Below are 20,992 nucleotides of genomic sequence, written 5' to 3' on the forward strand. Positions count from 1 at the left end.
GTACGTACGTACTTACGGAACATATCTTAGCGGCCGATCTCCCGCCACTTCGAGCTGCCTGCCACTTGCCATCATATCTTCCCTCCTCTTCATAACTTCACAATTTCACTATCCTACCAAGAAAAAGAAGAAAAGGTTATGGACAATGCCACCCAACAACAGAGAAATAGACAATGAAGATGATGACGAATACTTCCTCCCCCTGCAAGACCAACGAGTCTTCGGCGCAGGGATCCGTCGCAAGCGCGTGCCGTTCGTGCGCTCCTCCGAACAACACCTCTCTACTACACGAGTATCATCCTCTGAGCCAGCAACCCCTTCTACTTCGACCGGGCAGAGTATAGCGAATAAATACCTCTCGATTGTTCTGTCGAAGTCGAAGTCGAAGTCGAATCCCGCTACTCCTCCTACACAATCGCCGTCACAACCTATCTCGCAGTCAGAACCAGGTTCGGGTTCACAACCATATAGTGAGCAGAAGGAGGAAGTTGAAGAAGATGTTGAGATTTGTCCCGTGTGTAACCTTCCATATACTACACCTACACACGACACATCAGACGGAGGAACAGGGGGAGCAGGCGAAAGAAGGAGGAGGCATATACATGAAGCTACACTCCCGCATCAACTGAGTCTCCCGCATTCGCATCCGCCGTCTCATCTTGATCGCACGCGTCCCGGACTGCGCTATCTCGAGGCGTATGGCTGGGATCCGGATTCGCGGGTGGGATTGGGACCCCAAGGAAGAGAGGGCATACGGGAGCCGGTGAAGGGGAAGGTGAAGGAGGATACGGTGGGGTTGGGGGCTGTTGTTCCTGAGGTTAAGGATAAGAGTGGAGATAAAGGTGGGAGGGGGAGGGTGCAGAAGAAGAAGGTGTTGAATGCGAAGGAGGCGAGGAAAGGACAGTTGGAGGAGAGGAAGAAGGGGGAGAGGTTACGGGAGTTGTTTTTCCAGGATGAGGATGTGTTGAGGTATCTTCATGGGAAGTAGATTGTGTTTCTTTCTATCATTGGTTTCGGGATGGGGGCGTTGGTTGGTTTGGTATATACCCAGGAGTTCGAATAAGTATTAGGGTTCTGCTGGTTTGCATGGTACATACATAGTCACTACATACACAGAAGATACTAGAGGCTAGTATTAATGTCCGCAGGAGGTGTGCTGCGGAACGAGGCTGGTTCAGTTGAAAGAATGGCCAAGGCTACCGGAAGAAGCGGTGCTTCTTTTCCTTCTTCTCCTTCTTCTCCTTCTTATCCTTCTCCTTCTCAGGCGGCGCTGCTCCGTTCGTTGCTTTGCCGTTCGGTCCCAGTGACATCGCCGCCAGCGCGGATGTCGGTGCCATCGGGTTCAGATTCACCGGGACTGGCTTCTTCACAGGCTGTGCCGGTGGCGGTGGAGCTTCCCGCTCGAAGAGATGCGCCGGCGCTGTGGGCTTGGGCCGTTCGGCGGGAATGTCGAGCCGGCGTCGGTCTACACTGAGATCGCCCACCTGGCGCAGGAACAATCCGGGGGACAGCATGTGCGATGTGGCCAAGAACACGTCCTTGCCGCACGACTGCGAGATCTCGTAGCATGTGCGTGCCTCTCCATATGTAGCACCACCTGCCATGAACACGATGATCCGCTGTTTCGGCTGCTCGCCGGTAGACCGCGTCCGTGCCCACGTCGGTTTGGCACTGCGCAGCGACGCCTGGGAGAGACTCTCTTGTTGTCCCGGCGAGTCGGCATCCGTGTGTGGCCGCGTGAACGGGAAGACCCCAGGGTCCAGCGTGCCGCGCACCAGCTCCTCCAAGATCAACTTGAGGTTCAGGTCGTAGCGCGAGAGACTTTCCTCTTCGTCGATGGGCCCAGACGGCGCCTTCCTGGTGAACAGCGGCTGGACGGGTGGCTTATCGTCCTTCAGAGGCTTCTCCACACGGGCTCCAAGTAGATCGAGGTTGGCTACAATTTCACCGTCCTGCGGTGCAAGTTGCGCGTGTGCCAAGAGCTTCCGGATATCACCCGCGAGGATGCCTCCCCGGTAGATGATGTAAAGCAGCAGCAACCTCAGTCGCTCTGGCTGCTTGATCGCATCATCGTCTAGCAATTGCACCAACTGGGAAGCCAGGTTCTTTGCCTTCTTGTAGTTCTCGTCCATGCCGGTGGCGAAGCATTGTTCAACCGAGCTCACTTCAAGGAGCTTGTGTTTTTGAAAGTAACTCATACACTCCTGCGCCATGTTAAGATGCAGTGTATAAGCATCTCTTCCCTTTTGGAACTCTGTCAGACCCGCCAGCATGTCCTTGATAGTGTTCACGTTCGCTTTATCATTGCTGCAGCGCCGTTAGTAAGAAGGGAAAAGAAAAAAAGACCATCAATGGCTGTCACTCACTCTTCCGCAAACTGAGGGTTGGCAGCTCGGAACTTGGCAAAGTTTTCACCTAGCTTGCCGAGCACGTCCTTCATATGCATGTGGCGATACTCCACCCACACGCTGTCCTCTTCGTTGATCTCCATATCCTTGACTTCCTCGTTGTGGCTTCCCTCATTGATGACAGTCTTGTAAGTAACCTTGTCGCCATCGCTGATTGGAAGCAGATCGTGCACCATGGACTGATATGTAAACTCATGGAGCAAGGGCGCGACCAGGTCCATGGACCGATCCACGATCAACAGCACTCCGCGCGGTCTGGGAGACGGGGGCGGAAAGTCGCGCTGAAATTGCGCAAACTGATCCAGCTCGTTCTGAATGAACCGCGCCAGGTGTGAGCACAGTACGCTGGCCTCGTGTGTTGGTGCCCGGGGGCGGTAGTACCGGATCACGGGGTACTCTCCTAAGCTCGCACAGAGCGACACAACCTATCCAGTCAATACCAGCTCATCTACACAGGTAGTCTAGCTCACCTTCTGCGCCAAGCCCTCCAAGTGTGCGCGGATCAAGTGATTACAACCAGGGTGGAACAACACCGGAAAGCTCCACGGGTCTCGGAAGGTAATCAGGCGCGATTCCCTGGGGAAATAGTCGGCATTCATAATCTGAACATTGGCGATCTGGTCGCGAGCAATCTGGGAACGGTCCAATCTAGCGCGCTGTTGCGGATCGAGAACTGCGAGCGACGTCAGCACCAAGCGGCCGTTGAGGAAGCAGGTGCCCGACATGATGTCCAAACCAACCACGCTTTCCGGTATCTCTTCCTCTCAAAGTCCGCCATAATACAGTCGACAATGTGTGGGAGGGGCGAGAGGATATACAGCGCATCCATCGTAGGATTGGGGGAGCGCCGATGCTCGATCTGCTCAACATCTTGCGGGAGGCCATTAGCGCCGCACCGGGACGACGAGGAATAAACAGAGGGTAACTTACTGGTGACATTGAGATTGAGAATATCATCCTCACTGACCGCATTGTCGATTAGCTTGCGACTGGTCTCGTCTACCACCAAGACCTTCCACTGTAGACAAAGTGTCAGTTCTGCGGCGGGGTGAAACGAAGCGGGGGCCAAATCCACGGTAAGGAGAAGGGGAGGGGAAGCAATCGCACCTCATTACCCGCCGCATAACGGATCGTATTCAAAATAACTAGCGGATGAATAATTAATATATGAATAGACTATAAGTATAAGGCAGGGAATACTCACGATCACGCTGGATGTTGAGGATTGAGGAGCTCATTGTGGCTGACCGGCAGCCCTCACGGGGGCATAGACACTCGACTTCACGATTGCTGGGGAGGGGAATGACGGGGGAGCGGTAGGGAGGGAACCGGAAGATAAGGCACAGCCAGAGCCAGCAATGGAGGGGGGAGGTAATGGAGAACAATACTCAGGGGCAGCCGTGATGGACACCAGCGATGCGGGCAGGCTATCTTTTTGAAACGTAAGTCGGGACTCAGGATATCCCCGAGACTGGAGACTGAGACAAGAAGAGACCCTCTTTCTGCTCTTTCTCCCCAGCGGGTCAAAAGCATCATTCTTCCTGTCTAATCTCCCAATCCGCCAGGCGGTGTGACCCCTCCCCTTCCTGTTCCGGTTAGTCTGCGGCGATCGCCAGCTGCAGGCAATGAGGCACCCAGGCACCCAGGCCGCGAGAAAAAGCCGATGGCGAATGATTGCCATCCAGATAGTAGTATCCTTCGGTTTTCAACAACTATTCCCTCCCTCGCGCGCGGTTGCAGGACGATGCGGTGATTGGTCTCTGACTGGTCAGGGGTTACTTGTATCGTTTCCTTTTGGATCTCCCAAATCAATCCCTCGTTTTTCTTCTCTCTCGCCTCCTGCAGTTAAACTACACTTCCGATCTCCGCAGAACCCGCTCCGCAGCTTGATAGCGACGGCAATTATTCGACCTGACATTGCTCCCGGCACAGCTCGGTGGGATGCAGTCATGGAGCCGCAGAGGCAACTATTGCCTCTTCTGCACCTTCCAGTCGGTGTCACGTCCCGTCAGGACATTTGTGACATCTCCGGTGCTGCAGAGATCCGTAAGGCCTTCCAAGAAACAGCGCCATCTACAAAGCCTGGAAAAGAAAAATGAGGGAGCTACGGTACATATCCATCACCCTACTCCACCACTTGTTTAATATTTTTGATTTCAAATGGCTGACTTTTGATCTACGTGTAGTCTTCCAAGAGATCTGCTCCCCCATCCTTCGCTTCAAAACGGAACACCCGACAAACGCTTGCGGCCAAAGATTTCGCGGGCGTTGTAACACACGCTTTGAGCATCTACCGGCAAAATCTTACAGATAAAGATGACCCAGCTTTGGCTAATTGGGCCCGGTTTGAACGAACTATGCTGAACGCATGTAAACTAGACGAGCGAAAAAGTGTTGGTCCATTACGCCACATCAAGGATGCGCTGCATAGATCTTACCTCCAAAATGGTGTTCGGGGCTTAATCAACGAGCTGGAGTTTCACATGTACGCAGAGGATGTCACGTCGAGATACTCAGCTCCCAATCTCGAAGCACAGAAGAAGGTGGCGGATTTGCGACGCCCGGCGGAGTGGTATCCGCAAGCGCGCGCTTTGCAGCGAACGATTCATCTGCACGTGGGACCAACGAATTCGGGAAAGACATACCACGCGCTGAAGCGTTTGGAAGCATCGAAGCGCGGCTTTTACGCTGGCCCCTTGAGGTTGCTCGCTCAGGAGGTTTTCCATCGTTTCCAAGCGAATGGAACCTCCTGCAGTCTCATCACTGGTGATGATGTGAAGATTCCGGAAGATGGAAAGCCCTCCAGAATTGTTAGCAACACCGTTGAGATGGTTAGCTTGGGAGATCAATATGAAGTCGGTGTTGTTGACGAGATCCAAATGATCGCAGACCCTCACCGTGGGTGGGCTTGGACTCGTGCCGTGCTCGGTGCGCGTGCCACCGAACTGCATCTTTGCGGTGAAGTCAGAGCTGTGCCTTTGATCAAAGAACTGGCTGCCTTGACGGGCGATAAGCTCGAGATCCATCGGTATGAGCGACTGAACCCGCTGAAGGTTCAGAACCGCAGTCTCAAAGGTGATCTGAAGAACCTCCAAAAGGGAGATTGCTTGGTTTCATTCTCTCGTGTCGGTATTCATGCATTGAAAGCAGACATCGAAAAGAATACTGGAAAGCGGGCAGCCATTGTCTACGGAAGTCTGCCGGCTGAAATTCGGACCCAGCAAGCCAGTCTGTTCAACGACCCCGACAATGACTACGACTTTCTCGTTGCTAGTGACGCCATCGGTATGGGTCTGAACTTGTAAGCTGCCTCTACCTACTGTCTATGTACCGTGGCTAACTGTAGCAGGAGCTGCAAGCGCATCATTTTCGAAACGTTGATCAAACGGGTTCCCGGAGGCCTTCAGAGACTTAGTGTGCCTGAAATCAAGCAGATCGGTGGACGCGCTGGACGTTATAGGTCCGCTGCGCAACAGCAGCAGGATAGCGGCTCCGAGGAAGACACCAACGTCGGTTATGTGACTTCTTTGGAAGATATTGATTTACCTTATATTCGCGAGGCAATGGATAGCGAACCCCCACCGCTCGTGTCGGCCGGTATCCTTCCTCCCGACTCAGTCTACCAGAAAGTTGCGGCATACTTCCCGAGCAATGTTCCGCTAGAATACTTGATCAAACGCTTGATGGTGGTCTCCCAGGTCCACCCGCTGTTTTTCCTGTGTGACCCTCGCAACCAGCTGGAGAACGCCGAGGTCATTGATACTGTCGATGGATTGCGGACGGCAGACCAGCTTACATTCATGGCCTCACCTATGCACACCAGGCTCATCGCAGGCCGCGACGCTGCCATTGCTTTTATCAAATGCGTCGCAGAGCATTCCGATGGTCGTCTGCTAGACATCCAGGCGCTCAACCTTGAGATCTTAGAAGAGCCGGTGTCCGGTAACAAGGAGTACCTTAACGAGCTGGAGACCTTGCACAAATCGGTCATCTTGTATCTGTGGCTCAGTTACCGGTGTGGCGGAGTTTTCACGGATAGAACGTTGGCATCCCATGTCAAGCAGCTGGTGGAGGAGAGGATGGTCAGAGCGTTGACTGAATTCTCGGCCAACAAGAAGCTCAGAAAGGACGCCTCTCTCCGACGACAAATTGCACTGCAGAAGCAGATTCAAGAGCAGAAACGGCTGCTCGCCGATGCAGATGTTGACTCATACGGCACCGAAGATGAGACTGCCGCCGTTGATTTGTCTGCTGACGAAGAGCAGATGGAAGAACAGCTACAAGAGCAGTCTGAAGAATCTGGAGAAGCTCCCCAGGCGCGCGCTGCATAGATACCATATCCACACATGTAATATAGCTATTTTGTTGAGATGGTCATGTACATAGCTTAAAACTCAACTCCAGAGACGCCACGACGTCCTCTCTACCAAGTACATTATACACGGTACAACATAAGAGCAATGACATAGACTTCTAAATATCATATTACTTGCAATATACCCACAGAATTGCACACTATGTTATGCTCAATGCGAGTGTAGATCTGCTTATCTTATCGGTGGCGGGTTCCCGAAAACGCCACAACGATTTTCCGCGCCAGTGAGCTTTGCCGGTTCGAGAACCGCGGAGAGAAGACGAAGTCCTCACTTTGCGACCAGAGGAGTGTTTTGCACTCTCTCGCGACATCTTCTAATCATTACTCCAGTCATCCATCCATACCACCTCATTTCTCTAGGGCCGACAACAACCACATTCCCTCCATCCGCCATGGACGACCTCCAGTCGCTGGAGCTCTTTTCGCTCGTGTCGCGGATAACGAGCGAAATCCAGAACCATCTCGGCGTCAACGACAAGACGTTAGCAGAATTCGTGATCGACCAGCACCTAAAATGTGGCTCATTCGCGGATTTCAGCAAGAGTATGGAGGAGATGGGCGCGGAGTTTCCTCGGAGTTTGCTGGAGAGTATCGATCGTCTGGTGCTTACGATGCATCCGAAGTATAAGTCGAAGAAGACAGAAACGACGAATAACTCGGCCGGCGATGATGATATGGATGTTTTGGATGCGTTGGAGAAGAAAGCGCGCGTGTTTAAGGGATTGGCTGTGCCGGATAAGGTTCAGCAGTGGGATGAGGAGAATGTCGATGAGGGCGATGCGAAGGCTGATGCTATGGACGATACGTTTGCTATGCTAGAGGGATTGGCGGGTAAAGCGCGTCAGGATAAACCTGCCCCGGCGCCGCAGTCGTCGTCGTCACGGAATGACCGCGGCAGTACTAGGAAGCGCAGCAGAAGCCCCGATTACGATGATCACCGACGTGGACGCAGACGCCATGATAGATACCGGTCTCGATCGCGATCGCAAAGTCCTCGATATGGCAAGAGGGGCGGTGATGATGAGGTCGATGAGTTTGGTCGGTCGAAGAGCAAATACAGCAGCAGGGATGATTATCGCAATGGACACAGTGAGCGGAGGAGTCGCCGGGATCGCGATGAGGATGGCGAGTACTTCCGGAAGCCGCCGCCTGTGGAGCTGGATGATCAACCGGTGCTATACAAGGTCTACGATGGTCGTGTTACGGGAGTGAAGGACTTTGGCGCTTTCGTGAACTTGCTTGGTGTGAAGGGCAAGGTGGATGGCTTGGTACATGTTTCGGCCATGCAGGAGGGAGCGCGTGTCAATCATCCTTCCGATTTGGTTTCGCGTGGCCAGCCCGTTAAGGTCAAGGTGGTTAGCATTCAAGGCTCTCGAATCGGGTTGTCAATGAAGGAGGTGGATCAGGTTACTGGTCTCGATTTGATCCCTCAACGACGTCTGGCATCTGGCGCAAATATGGAGCGTCTTGACGGCATGACTGGCAAGGATAGATATGGTAACCTGAGTTCTGAAGTGCCGGTTATCGAAGAGTCGGATGGAAAGCCTATGAAGAATAGGAAGCGCATGACCTCCCCTGAGAGATGGGAGATCAAGCAGTTGATTGCATCTGGCGCTGTCTCCGCAGCAGACTATCCTGACATCGATGAGGAATACCATGCCACCTTGACGGGTGAGGGCACGTTTGAGGAAGAGGAGGATGTCGATATTGAAGTCAAGGACGAGGAACCGCCCTTCCTGGCTGGTCAAACTAAGATGTCTCTGGAACTCTCTCCGATCAGGGTCGTGAAGGCCCCCGATGGCTCTATGAACCGGGCTGCGATGGCAGGAACAAATCTGGCCAAGGAGCGACGAGACATCAGGCAACAGGAAGCTCAGGACAAAGCAGCTGAGCAAGCGGCGGCAGTCGACCTCAACGCGCAGTGGCAGGATCCTATGGTTGCGCCTGAAGAGCGGAAGTTTGCTGCTGATCTGCGCAGTACTCAGCAGTCCAAGCCGGATGACTCTGTTCCCGAGTGGAAACGGGTCACCATGGGCAAGAACCAGTCCTTCGGAAAGCGGACCAGCATGTCTATCAAACAGCAGCGTGAAAGTCTTCCGGTCTACAAGTTCCGCAAGCAACTTCTCGATGCTGTACGCGATAACCAGCTGCTGATTGTTGTCGGAGATACTGGGTCCGGAAAGACGACGCAGCTGACGCAGTACCTGGCCGAGGGAGGTTATGCAAACAACGGTATTATCGGTTGTACGCAGCCTCGTCGTGTAGCAGCCATGTCTGTTGCTAAACGTGTGGCGGAAGAAGTCGGCTGTAAACTCGGTGCGGAAGTCGGATACACGATTCGTTTCGAAGATTGCACGAGTCCTGACACTAAGATCAAGTACATGACTGATGGTATGCTTCAAAGAGAAGTCCTCCTGGACCCAGATTTGAAAAGGTATTCTGTCATCATGCTTGACGAGGCTCACGAACGAACCATTGCCACCGATGTTCTCTTTGGATTGCTCAAAAAGACCATCAAGCGGAGACCGGACCTCAGACTTATTGTTACTTCGGCTACGCTGGATGCTGAGAAGTTCTCTGAGTACTTCAACGGTTGCCCTATCTTCTCCATTCCCGGTCGTACATTCCCTGTTGAGATCATGTACTCGAAGGAGCCCGAGTCCGACTATCTTGATGCCGCTCTCATTACAGTTATGCAGATTCACCTGACAGAGCCCTCGGGTGATATTCTGCTCTTTTTGACAGGTCAAGAGGAAATTGATACTGCCTGCGAGATTCTATACGAACGGATGAAGGCTTTAGGGTCAACAGTACCGGAGTTGGTCATTCTTCCCGTCTACTCTGCTCTTCCGAGTGAAATGCAAAGTAGGATTTTTGAGCCTGCTCCGCCTGGAGGTAGAAAGGTTGTCATCGCTACGAACATTGCTGAGACGTCTATTACTATCGACAATATTTACTACGTCATCGATCCTGGTTTCGTCAAGCAGAACGCTTACGATCCCAAGCTGGGTATGGACTCTTTGGTTGTCACGCCCATCTCGCAGGCGCAGGCCAAGCAACGTGCTGGTCGTGCAGGCAGAACTGGTCCCGGAAAATGTTTCCGGTTGTACACTGAAGCCGCGTACCAGTCGGAAATGTTGCCAACCACGATTCCTGAAATTCAACGCCAGAACCTTTCGCATACTATTCTCATGCTCAAGGCGATGGGCATCAACGATTTGCTGCACTTCGACTTCATGGACCCCCCGCCAACGAACACTATGCTTACTGCTTTGGAGGAGCTGTATGCACTGTCGGCTCTAGATGACGAGGGTCTCTTGACTCGCTTGGGTAGAAAGATGGCAGACTTCCCCATGGAGCCGGCCCTCGCCAAGGTTCTCATCGCATCGGTCGACATGGGATGCTCAGAGGAAATGCTGAGCATTGTGGCCATGCTTTCCATTCAGTCGGTCTTTTACCGTCCCAAGGAGAAGCAGCAGCAGGCAGATCAGAAGAAGGCCAAGTTCCACGATCCCCACGGCGACCACTTGACTCTTCTCAACGTCTACAATGGATGGAAACACTCCAATTTCAACAATGCCTGGTGCTTCGAGAACTTCATCCAAGCCCGTCAGATCCGCCGTGCGCAGGACGTCCGTCAGCAGCTGCTTGGCATTATGGATCGCTACCACCACAAGATCGTCTCCTGTGGAAGGAACACCCTCAAAGTACGCCAGGCACTTTGTACAGGATTCTTCCGGAATGCAGCTCGTAAGGACCCTCAGGAAGGGTACAAGACTCTTGTCGAAGGCACGCCGGTCTACATGCATCCCAGTTCCGCACTGTTTGGCAAACCGTCCGAGCATGTCATCTACCATACACTGGTTCTTACAACGAAGGAGTACATGCACTGCACAACCTCCATCGAACCCAAGTGGCTCGTTGAGGCCGCCCCGACTTTCTTCAAGGTGGCACCCACCGATCGTCTGTCGAAGCGTAAGAAGGCCGAGCGGATCCAGCCTCTCCACAACCGCTTTGCCGGCGAGGATGATTGGCGTCTATCCGCACAGAGACGGCAGGGTCGTGGTGGAGGAGGTGGTACCTGGGGTTGATCTTCAGATTTTTCGTGGCTATCTATTCCACTCCTTTTGCTTTTGCATCTTTCTTTTCCTTTTCAAATCATTCTTCGGGCATATATATGGTAGTTTAAAACATACCCCTTACGAATCTTGACGCGACGCCAGATGGCGCGCTTTTTCCACTCTTGGCTAGAGATGTATTCTAATGAGATATTTGTGAATGTATCAAATAGACTGATTGTTGCTTCCAACTTGTTTGATATAGTATCTAATATCTAACACCCAACTCAATTCCCTTCCTCCCCTCGTCAATAACCTCCCTTAACCCAGTTACCCCCACCACATCACCAGGATCAAGCCCGACTAACCCTCTCCCACACCAACACCGGCTTCATCTTCTGCCCCTACCACCACCCCAAACACTATCAGCAAACAACAGCCAACCATCACCCCCAAAGGAAGAGAACAAACTCACCATCCCCACCTCCAACAACTCCAACCCGGACAACCTCAACCTCCCCTCGGGAGAAATCACAGCCTGCCGCTTCTGCGACCCCTCGAACTCCACCGAAGACGCCATGTAGACCTCATGATGCACAATCAGTGCGCGACGGTGCTGCTGCCGCCTCACATCCCCATCACCAACATCACCAGCATCGCTACTACCACTGTATTCAATCCAGTACCGGCCCGCGTACATCACCCCATCATTGGGATTCTCCCACATCTTCTTGGGAACCTTCGGCAACACGCTCACGGTCACCTGGCCGTCTGGGGTATAGACGAGGGTACCGCGGGCGTCCGGGCCCATGGGATAGTGGTGGATAGGAGCGTCATTGTCCTGGGGATTGGGGGGCTCGGCGATATAGGAGATGAGGGTCCAGGCGCCGATGAGGGAGGATTTGGTGATGGGGGTGGGGGTTGAGGTTGGGAGTGGGGACATTGTATGATATGGATGATCTTGCTATTTGATATTGGTTTGAGGATAGTAGGTCTAGTATGCGGTACTATAGTTACGGGGTCTAGAGGAGTGGGAGGGAGGAGAAGGTATAGTACTAGTATAGTGGTCGTGGTACTTAGACGGTAGCTAAACGCCATTGCCGACTGAGGGATCTGTGACAGTTATCTTGAGAATGAGAATAGACTTCTGCAACGAGCCTGTTTGGAAACTACTACTTGTGAGTGGTGATGATATTGAGAAAGCAAGGGTGTATGTAGTACATTTTGGGAACTCTGCACGTAATGGTCTGTGGCTAATGGTGTTGGGACTGTAATTGAGTCATGGGAGGGTGGGGATCTACGTATTTCTTGAATGAGTACAGAGTTGGGGGTTGAATTGGTGGTAGGTTCAATTGTGCTACTACTAAAAACTGGGTTGAGCATATTGGGTGCCTGGTTCGGGGCAAGTTGATGGGGGTGCCTGTGCCGGATATATATAGTTTGGACGATTGAAGTTCCCTGGTTTTTTGGTGGTGAGTGGGTGTATACTGGCTTTCGCACGAGTTCCTGCTTGCCGTAGACTAACTAACAAGCATAGAGTTATATATATATTTTAAAGGGAAAAAAAAAAAAAAAAAAAAAAAAAAAAAGGTGAATTAAAGTGGATGAAGAATTGCAGATAATTCTCGGGTAGACAGGCTAAAAAAAACGAAAAAGCAAAAAATGCTTCCACGCGGATTCGAACCGCGGACCTCATGATTACTAGTCATGCGCTCTACCAACTGAGCCATAGAAGCTGGTTGATGTATTGCTTTTTCAGCTCATGGTATAACAATGCGTCAATAATGGTAACGGAGAGAGAAAAAAATGGCTCGGTAGTTACATCGTCATGGATGGAACAATCGGAATACGACAGAGTCTTATACCAGGAGTCGTGGAGCCGCGCCCCTCATTCACTATAGAATATAAGCACCCTGTTAGCTTTTATTACTACCAGTGAGTCGCCTGTAAGTGTTAGTCTGAATCGCCGTGCTGTCTGGACCATACTAGATCTGACCAATGGGAGGCCAGATTCATTCACGGCAGTGGATCAATTCATCTGTGCAGGACTTTCCAGAAGTCTACCAGCGAGCCTCTTGTCGCAATATTTTCGTCCACTTACGTTCATCTTTCCTCTATAATATATATTTACATATTCCCAAGGAACACGCTTGCTAGCTGGACGATCTTGTCCATTTAACTTTGCCGTAGTGGCAGTAATAAAAGACCAATTCAGCAGTCGCAAAACTCTGAAGGTCTGAATCGGACGAAGTTCCTGCCGGCCTACTACTAATCCTCGTCGAGGTCCAGTCCCCGGTCTTTTGCATAACACGAGCATCTGCATTAGTTCAAAATGTCTTCCCACGAGGGTCAGCTCCGCAACAAGAGGAGAAAGCTGGACAATGGCCAGGATGTCGATGCTACTGCCACCATATCTTCGCACACGCAGCTTCGCTCTTCCTTGGCTTTCCAACAGAATCCCACTGAATCCAAGCAAGGTAAGTATCATCCTAAGCCAAAGTCACCCATGGTGCTCCAATACTCATCAAAACAGGTATAAGAAAGTTCAAGGACTTCCTCACGTCCATTGGGCAGAGTGAGGATGAGGCTGAAAAAGCCAAGAAGTTCCGCATCCTCAAAGCATACTGTGATTCGCAATTCTCACGGGTAAACGAGAACGAAGCAGTCTGCTTTACCGATCTGGTCCAGACCTGGAGCTTTGCGGATACCAACAACAACGAGTCGTTACTGACTGTTGTGCCCTCTGTCCTCGCCCAGTTCCTCAAGACGGTGTCCACCAACCTGGAATTTCGGGATTTCGGAGTGGCACTATGCAAGTATCTCCTTCAGAAAGAACAGCTGAGACTGTTCAATCGTGGCTTGACAGCTATCAAATCAAAGGAGCATTTGATTTCTCCCTGTCTTCGTCTTCTCACGGAGATGGTCAGCTTCGATGGTGGAGCAGTTGCGCGCCACGTCCATGCCGCGCGGTATATCACATTCAAGCGCATCGAAGTCTTTCTTACCCCTAACAAAGCTCAGCTGGAAGAAATATCAGAGGCAGGCTCCAAACCTACACTGCGCAGGAATGCTCAGAAGTATGTCCTTGCAAACCTGCGATTTTTGCAATCAAACGGGAAGAGTGATATCATTGAGCAACACAAAGTTATCAGAGCATTTTTTGAGTACATTAGGAAAGACCCGAGAGACATCATCTTGGAGACTATCAGGTGTATTGACAAAGACATTATTCAAGATGCTTCGATTTCTCGCATCGCAAAGAGCAAGTTCTTCAATCGATGGAACCTGGAGCGACTCGTCACACTCTACGGCTATGACCGTGAGTCAGAGGAGCCCAACCCGGCGAATGTTTCCACTACCGACGAAATCCACAAGATCCTGATGAATGTCTGTACGAACACCGAACTTGGAGTCTTGCTTCCAGAGTCTGGTTGGTATCCACACGGAAGTGATCCCGAGGCGCTACCCACGGACGATGACACACTGATCGATTTGGGTCTTGATTCTGCTCTTCATATCGACAAGTACGGCCAATCTGTACCTGTTCGCAACGGAACACTGTCTTATCTGATCCAGACACTTCGCCCGGATACCGACAGTCTCCAGATTGAGCTTTTAGTGGCCATTTTCAAAGCGGCCCCGGAGCTGGTTGCCGATTTCTTCACGAAGAAGAGCATGTTCACTGCGGACCCAAAGCCGACCCCAGCCTGGATGGCCGAGTCTGCGCTTCTCTTCTCCGCCGTACAGCTGCCTGTACCTTCAAATTGTGGCTGGAAAGACAAGCTACCTCCGACACCGCCGCCCGTTTCTGTGGTAATTGAGAATGTGCTTCCTCGCCCTCTGACCCAGAAAATCCTCACCCGCTGCTTGAATATGAATGCTGAGATAGTAACATTGTTTGCTGTCCGAATCTTGACAATTGCTTTCAACAAACTGCGGGCTGTTCTCAAGATCTTCAACGCCGACCATGGGGTCAGCCAACCCCTGTGGACACAGGCGGCAAGCAAGCTGGTTGCCGAGTTTAGTCGCCGGTGCCCCGGAGTGAAGGAAGTCATTCTGCTCTTTAAGCGAACGGACAAGGATGACTTGCAGCAGCAGGATGCTGTCTCAGAGCTTCTTGCTTCGTTCTTTGAGGTAGTACCGGATGCCGCCTTCGAGGAAGGACTTGACGTTTCACTCATTTTGGTTGACGTCTTGAAGCGATTGGATGAAGGCAAGCTCGACGAGGATGATACCGAGTCAGTGCTGAGCCAACTGCAAAACATCATGAGAATCATCCAACAGTCTACTTCCATGCGTTGGTGGCAACAGCCAGGGTCTATGCAGTATTCCGCTTTTACGTCAATCCTAAAGGTGCTGGTTCAAACAGCCTCAAGGTACTCCCTGCGTGAGATCGACCAGTTGCTGCGGACCGTCCTCACCGAGCACTCTGTCCTGCAAAACCCCTCCTCGTTTCCTGCAATCTTGTCAAGCTTCGAAACTTCAGACTCGGAAAAGCTCCAGCGTCAACTATCATTCTTTGATAACTGCGCCTGCCGTATTGCAAAGAAACCGGTCCACTATCAAGACCTCGTTGACTCCTTGGTCGGGGGTGCCTCCAGCCCGGTTAGCCCTCTGGTAGCTGCCATCATCGAACAGTGGCCATTTGTTGTCAAATCTGGAGACGCGGCTGTCGAGAGTGCGGTGGTTTCCTGGATTTCTGAGACGCTAGGAAGCTTGAAGCGCGCCGGAGAAAACGCCAAGGCACTGAAAACCGCCCGGGACAAGCTGATGGAGAATGCGGAGAATAAGAAGTCAAAGTCGGCCCTCAAAAAGGCATTGAAAGACACTGAAGATGCTGAAGATGACCATGCGATGGAAGTTGATGCTCCTGCCCAAGATACTACAACTACCGCCAACAAGGATGAGGTAGACTTGGAGGAGGTATTCGGAACCTTACCGACAGAAAGTACCACCCACAATGAGCTGCACCGATGGGAGAAGGATGACATCGAGGTGGCGGTTGAGCAAGGCCGGATAGCCGAACTGGTTCTCTGCTTGTGCTCGGCGTACGAGGAAGTGAGGAAGCAAGCATTCACGAGCATTGTTCGTTTCATGGGCAAACTTAAGGTAGGTCAACCGATGAGCCGGTACCTTCTGCGGAAAAAAGAGTAGAATAATAAGCTAACATAACTCGCAGGAGTCTAAATATGTGGAATGGCGATCAGTCTACATCCTCACGGGAGAGCTCCTCGAGACTGTCAAGCAGATTGGGCTTGAATCGCCCGTACCGTGGATTGTAGGGGAGTGCGCGTCCAGTTGCTTGACTGTTCTCACGAACCCGATGCACAAAATGTACGGCAAGGTCAACAAGTTTCTGCAGAAAGCTCCTTCCTGGGAGGTGGAGAAGATCCCATCATACTGGATTGACAAAATCTTCCTGCATGAACCAGAGCTCGACGACGGATATTTCGACGAGACTAGCTGGCTCCTTGATTTACTCATCAAGGGTCTTCGCACTGAAGCTGTATGTCGCCGTCTTCCCTTTCTTACACCATCATGTTACTCATTCAAATTATAGGATATGGACATCTACCGCCGTGCGAAGGTCTTCGAGAGAGCGCTTGCATTCTACGAGTCGCCTTCGGCAGGCTACTCAGCCAAGAGAAAGATCTTGCAACTAGTGTACCGCGCAACGCAAGTGCAAGGAAGCACAACACTTGTCACGAGAGCGGGGATTCTCAGCTGGATTCAGAGTCAGATTCCGGCTGTCAAGGGCAAAGAGACGTCGACTCTTGCGGCCATTGCCGACTCCTTGAAGCAAACATCGGATAATGATCGGGTTTCAAAATGGAGTGGAGGAGCCGCTTTGCGAGCGGTAGAGAGCATTGTGGGCTAGTGTCCGGTGGTACGGGATTGGATATGAACGATGCTGCCCTCAATCTAGGCACTTGGCTGCATAGTAATTGACATTCGAATCAGGCGTATAGTTATTAGAGCAACCCGTAATGGTATGTTTAGTCAGTTGTGGATGGAATAGTTATGAAATCTGATAGGTTAATCTGATCTTGCACTGTAGCCAAGTACACACTGGCCTCATCTTTGCGCCATTGAAAGACAGGTTATTTTAAGAGGTGGAATGTACTATATGACGTATCCTAAGCGATGCCTTACTCCATAAGGATTCTTTCTCTGCGTTGGGGGTTGGTTGCTGGCGGTACCGAGGGTTGAGTTGCTTGGGGAACATGGATGACTGAAATCGCAGTGAATGATGGGCAAGGGAAGGATAATTAGTATAATGATAGTTAACAGCCACTAGCTCCTCTGGGTGAGAATGCGAATACTTTATAGCAGAAAGAAGGAAAATCTCGACAGATGGGAGAAACTGGGGAGAGTGAAGAAGTGAAGAACAAGGCGTCGACAAGCTGACAGGCGACCTTCCCCATTGGGCAGTGCACACGTTTTGAACTTCGTTGCGGTCCGGTGGTCCTCGACATCTTTGCCCGCAACTTTGCCCAAACTCCCCTTCCCCTTCACCACCTCTTCTTGCTACTGCCCCCTTTCTGTTTGTTCCCCACCAGCTTTTGTTCTCCTTCCATTTACTCTACTGTCTATCGATATATCCGAGACCAGTTGGGATTCCTTCTACACAAACAAATCAGGCCACACGGTTTGTTGCACCGTTGGTGCCCCTCATCTGCTTCCCAACGAGCGCTCCTGGACCTTTGACCGATCGAAGCTCCTCTCTCCTCCGCCTTTTCCCTTGCCACTGGCAAGCGGCTTCGCTTCCTGCTGCCCACTCATCATCTATCCTCTACCCACTACACAGTACACGCCTTTTACGCCCACAGCCTAGCCTCGGTGCCTCGCAGTCTACCTTACTCGCCTTTTCTTCCTTTCCTTGTCCCGCGATAAATTCCAACTCCACCTTTCCTCATCCTTGAACTGTCGGCAACCAATGAGATCGACGTAACGGCATACCGATAGCATCCCACACACCTACCTCACCCCAAGCCATCCTCATGGCGCGACGGTACCAGATCGATGAGCTGCTATGGCTGCGGTCGTCGCCTCTGGTCACAAAACCTACCAATTTACCGCCGGTAGAAGAATGGATGGGGTAAGTTCACTCTGCCTGCTCCTTTGCCTTATCAATCAACTGCGATATCCCGAAACTGACGCAGTCATTCTACGTGCTAGCCCAATCCCCGATCCAGCTACCCAACGGAAAGCTACAAACTCGCGAGACCCCAATAACCCCCATGAATCGACCCCCAGAAGGCCCAGTCTGTTTGAAACTCGTCATGTGTCCCGGAATTCCAATTCAGGTAATAACCATCCCACTTCTTCTTCTCACACGATGTTGAATACCCCCGCGTCCATTGTTCTCTTTTCTTGGATTGAAAATTCGAGGACCTTACTGATGCATGACGTCGTTGATCGCCCATAGAGGACATCATTCTCGGACCCCCCAAAACTGCTTTTGCTTCGGCATCTCGTATACCCGGTAAAGGATCGATAGATGCTACGGAACGATCGTCAAGGCCTAATGACCAGGATGATTCGAAGAACGACCGGTTCAACTTACGGGAGAAGTTCTTCAAGGACCGGGAGTCTGGTGACAGAGATTTTGACCGACGAGATGGAAAATTAGGAACATTTAACAACAACAACAACAACAACAACAACAACAACCGGCGTGGGGACAGAGAGGACTGGAACAGTGGACGCCCCCGCCGTACCTTCGGCCCCGAGGAACAGGATCGAAAGCCGAGACGCAACGGAGAGTTCGATCGGTGGGAGAACCGCGACCAGCGAGAACCCAACAATGATCGAGGAGTTAGAGATAAGGATGCACGATTCTTCCCACGGAAGGACGGCACGCCCGGACGTGCGAGACATGAGGGAAGTTGGTTTCGTGAGGAGAATACTCACGACGCGCCTGATGCGGAGGAGGAGAAGACTCCGATACGAAACAGGGAATGGCGTCGAGATCGGCACGGTGCAGATCGTGACTGGACGCGGGGAGCCAAGTTCGAACAGGATCCCGAGTGGATGGATTCGACTGATCGAGATGAGCCTCGCCGAGTGCATACACAAGAAGACTTTGAACGCTGGAAGGAAAGGATGAAGGCGGGCTCCTCGCAGGTTCAAGCCGAAGAAAAGGAGGTTCCCTTGGAGACAACCCCTGCTCCTGCCCCCGCGCCCAAGCCAGAGCCTAGGCCTACAGATGGTGAGATCTTCAGTAGCAATGGCGCTCCGTTCACGTCAGATTCGGCCATGGAGCGGTTCTTTGGATTGCTCGGGGACTCCAAGCCACCCCAAGCGCCTCCACTACCCCAGGAGATAAGCGCACCTCCTCCTCCTCCTCCTCCCATGATGGAACCAACAATGAAGAAAGAGCCACTTCCAGGAAAGCTTGGAAAGTCGTCGCGCTTTGCTGGACTCTTCTCGCCACCACCGGGAAGCCCGGCCAAGGAACCCGAAACTCATCCAGAGACCAGGTCCTCGCCTTCGATGAACACCGTCAACACTGATGCCGATCAGGAAGGTTTCCAGCGCATCCTGCAGATGCTTGGTGGAGGAAAATCGCGCAACGCGACACCTCACAATGACCCTGTTGCATACAACCGGCCTCCTTCGCAGGTACAGGCCGAACAGATCCGGAGTGCTGTTTCATCTCCTGCTCGAGATCAACTCAAGCGGCAGGAGTACTTGGCCATGCAAGAGACAGTTGCTCGTGGCCCTGGCCCTAACCCTTATGTCCAGGAGACACATGCTCGAGACCGGGAACATCTACTGCGACTGATGCAGCAGGTCCGTGTTAGTCCCGTTGCCAACCAGGGTGCCCAGAGCCAGCCCCAAAGTGCTGGTCCTGTCGGCCCGGCCCCCGGTTTGTTGAGCATGCCGGAAGTGCTTTCTCCCCCTCCAGGCATTCCGACCCCGCAAAAGGGCCCCAACTTCTTGGATGACCCTGCGATAGCAAACATGCAGAGACCCGATGCTGAACATCTTCGTCGCCGGCCCGCAAATGGGCCCCCCATGGGATATTTCGAAGATATGCCGTTCCCTCAGGGCGGACAACTCCCCATGACGCCCGGCGGAAGCAGAGCTCCCCAGGCTCAAGGCCATCCTGCTATGGGCATGCAGAGACCTCCAGGCTTCGAGCATTTGCCTCCTCCTGGATGGCCAGGACCTCAGATGCCCCCGCAGCAAGCTGCTGGACCCGCGCCTTTGGCACCTCCTCCGGGTATTCCGACACCTACACGCGGCGTCAACCCAAGTTACATGTCGAACATGATGCCCATGCATGCGAATGCACCCCCCCTCAACGAGCGTGAACCCTTCCCGCGTCCTCCCCCTCCAGGCATGATGCCTCCTCCCGGATACATGAACGGACCTCCGCCAGCCGGTTTCCCACCCATGCCGCCCAACGGTGATGCTCTCATGGGGCTTCCTCACCGTGGCCAAGGTCCTTTCGAGGGCAACCCTGGACCTCAAGTTCCTCCCCCCGCTTCCAGGCACCTGTTGGATATGTTTGGCCAAGTTGGTGGCGAGGCCCCGCGCGGCATGCTCGGGCCGGGACAGTTTCGGTAGGGGTTGCGCGAAGTCCGGGATGATTAGTACAGTGTCCTAGGGAGACGAATGCAAGGAGAATGTGCAAACGCCATATGAGATATGTCCTTGATCTTCTCATACTTATGTCTTTGTTACGCCAGCACAATGCACCCTTCTAATCTTCTTGTATCTGATTTATCTATGTGTTTGTGTATTTGGTGCATGACAAAGGGCTAGTTTGATGGAGTTCAGGAGAAACCTAGCCACCTGCTGAGGCTTGGGACTGATGAGGAGACTGTATCACAGCCGGACTCGTTTGTGTCTGGATGTATAACAACCCTGGGGGATTACATAAAGGAAAGCAATAGGCAGATTGCAGATCTCTGAGATGTGATCTAAAGCCATTATATCGCAGACCTGAATCACTAGCTGACATCATGGCTTCAATGGAATCTATTGCTTGAACTGTGTTTGATCTGTAGATGTGTGTAGGCTATACTTGGCACAGGTGCCTGAGGCGAAGTAGCTGTAGTGAATGGCCGGTGGACTCCGCGCTGCCCACGATTAAGCCATCTCGCTTCCCTTTCCTACTTCCTACTTCATACTTCTTCTTC

At 52.2% G+C, this 20,992-nt stretch overlaps 6 protein-coding genes and 1 non-coding gene across 7 annotated transcripts; 4 read left to right on the forward strand and 3 right to left on the reverse strand.

The window, feature by feature from the left end:
* Positions 1–77: 77 nt before the first annotated feature.
* On the forward strand, positions 78–1,181 carry BO83DRAFT_435755 (putative G-patch domain protein). Its single transcript, XM_025535910.1, has one exon. The coding sequence runs from the start codon at positions 146–148 to the stop codon at positions 986–988; it is 843 nt and encodes a 280-aa protein (XP_025390037.1). The 5' UTR covers positions 78–145; the 3' UTR covers positions 989–1,181.
* BO83DRAFT_376679 (Sec1 family protein) lies at positions 1,075–3,876 on the reverse strand. Its single transcript, XM_025530787.1, has 7 exons — positions 3,613–3,876; positions 3,516–3,553; positions 3,339–3,426; positions 3,132–3,278; positions 2,879–3,081; positions 2,367–2,833; positions 1,075–2,307 (listed from the first exon to the last, which is right to left on the reverse strand). Exons 1-7 carry the CDS (start codon positions 3,644–3,646, stop codon positions 1,197–1,199), a joined length of 2,088 nt encoding a protein of 695 aa, XP_025390038.1. The 5' UTR covers positions 3,647–3,876; the 3' UTR covers positions 1,075–1,196.
* Positions 3,877–4,117: 241 nt separating this feature from the next.
* Positions 4,118–6,817, forward strand: BO83DRAFT_333981 (ATP-dependent RNA helicase SUV3). The gene is made up of 3 exons (XM_025528360.1): positions 4,118–4,517; positions 4,595–5,709; positions 5,758–6,817. The coding sequence occupies exons 1-3, from the start codon at positions 4,350–4,352 to the stop codon at positions 6,737–6,739; spliced, it is 2,265 nt and encodes a 754-aa protein (XP_025390039.1). The 5' UTR covers positions 4,118–4,349; the 3' UTR covers positions 6,740–6,817.
* Positions 6,818–11,194: 4,377 nt separating this feature from the next.
* On the reverse strand, positions 11,195–11,784 carry BO83DRAFT_425124 (uncharacterized protein; the record flags this gene model as incomplete). Its single annotated transcript, XM_025535189.1, has 2 exons — positions 11,195–11,245; positions 11,317–11,784. The coding sequence occupies 2 exons, from the start codon at positions 11,782–11,784 to the stop codon at positions 11,195–11,197; spliced, it is 519 nt and encodes a 172-aa protein (XP_025390040.1).
* A 720-nt stretch (positions 11,785–12,504) lies between these two features.
* On the reverse strand, positions 12,505–12,577 carry BO83DRAFT_t109. The gene has a single exon. It is a non-coding gene; the product is annotated as a tRNA-Thr (tRNA).
* A 375-nt stretch (positions 12,578–12,952) lies between these two features.
* On the forward strand, positions 12,953–16,847 carry BO83DRAFT_415594 (NPA1/URB1 family protein). The gene is made up of 4 exons (XM_025534642.1): positions 12,953–13,318; positions 13,375–15,950; positions 16,021–16,347; positions 16,402–16,847. Exons 1-4 carry the CDS (start codon positions 13,174–13,176, stop codon positions 16,717–16,719), a joined length of 3,366 nt encoding a protein of 1,121 aa, XP_025390041.1. The 5' UTR covers positions 12,953–13,173; the 3' UTR covers positions 16,720–16,847.
* Positions 16,848–17,354: 507 nt separating this feature from the next.
* BO83DRAFT_376683 (uncharacterized protein) lies at positions 17,355–20,826 on the forward strand. Its single transcript, XM_025530788.1, has 3 exons — positions 17,355–17,940; positions 18,021–18,148; positions 18,271–20,826. The coding sequence occupies exons 1-3, from the start codon at positions 17,843–17,845 to the stop codon at positions 20,415–20,417; spliced, it is 2,373 nt and encodes a 790-aa protein (XP_025390042.1). The 5' UTR covers positions 17,355–17,842; the 3' UTR covers positions 20,418–20,826.
* The last annotated feature ends 166 nt before the right edge of the window (positions 20,827–20,992 follow it).

Source organism: Aspergillus eucalypticola (genome assembly GCF_003184535.1).
Source record: "Aspergillus eucalypticola CBS 122712 chromosome Unknown BO83scaffold_7, whole genome shotgun sequence".
Classification (NCBI taxonomy): Eukaryota; Fungi; Ascomycota; class Eurotiomycetes; order Eurotiales; family Aspergillaceae; genus Aspergillus; species Aspergillus eucalypticola.

Excerpts from the sequence above, each read along its gene's own strand:
- BO83DRAFT_435755 (XM_025535910.1), top strand. The coding sequence starts at position 146 with ATGCCACCCAACAACAGAGAAATAGACAATGAAGATGATGACGAATAC.
- BO83DRAFT_376679 (XM_025530787.1), bottom strand. The coding sequence starts at position 3,646 with ATGAGCTCCTCAATCCTCAACATCCAGCGTGATC. Across the intron at positions 3,427-3,515 it reads GTTATGCGGCGGGTAATGAG|TGGAAGGTCTTGGTGGTAGA; the intron begins GTGCGATTGCTT and ends CTTTGTCTACAG. Across the intron at positions 2,834-2,878 it reads TGGAGGGCTTGGCGCAGAAG|GTTGTGTCGCTCTGTGCGAG; the intron begins GTGAGCTAGACT and ends TTGACTGGATAG.
- BO83DRAFT_333981 (XM_025528360.1), top strand. The coding sequence starts at position 4,350 with ATGCAGTCATGGAGCCGCAGAGGCAACTATTGCCTCTTCTGCACCTTC. Across the intron at positions 4,518-4,594 it reads AGAAAAATGAGGGAGCTACG|TCTTCCAAGAGATCTGCTCC; the intron begins GTACATATCCAT and ends ATCTACGTGTAG. Across the intron at positions 5,710-5,757 it reads ATCGGTATGGGTCTGAACTT|GAGCTGCAAGCGCATCATTT; the intron begins GTAAGCTGCCTC and ends TAACTGTAGCAG.
- BO83DRAFT_415594 (XM_025534642.1), top strand. The coding sequence starts at position 13,174 with ATGTCTTCCCACGAGGGTCAGCTCCGCAACAAGAGGAGAAAGCTGGAC. Across the intron at positions 13,319-13,374 it reads TCCCACTGAATCCAAGCAAG|GTATAAGAAAGTTCAAGGAC; the intron begins GTAAGTATCATC and ends TCATCAAAACAG. Across the intron at positions 15,951-16,020 it reads GTTTCATGGGCAAACTTAAG|GAGTCTAAATATGTGGAATG; the intron begins GTAGGTCAACCG and ends CATAACTCGCAG.
- BO83DRAFT_376683 (XM_025530788.1), top strand. The coding sequence starts at position 17,843 with ATGGCGCGACGGTACCAGATCGATGAGCTGCTATGGCTGCGGTCGTCG. Across the intron at positions 17,941-18,020 it reads CCGGTAGAAGAATGGATGGG|CCCAATCCCCGATCCAGCTA; the intron begins GTAAGTTCACTC and ends TCTACGTGCTAG. Across the intron at positions 18,149-18,270 it reads GTCCCGGAATTCCAATTCAG|AGGACATCATTCTCGGACCC; the intron begins GTAATAACCATC and ends GATCGCCCATAG.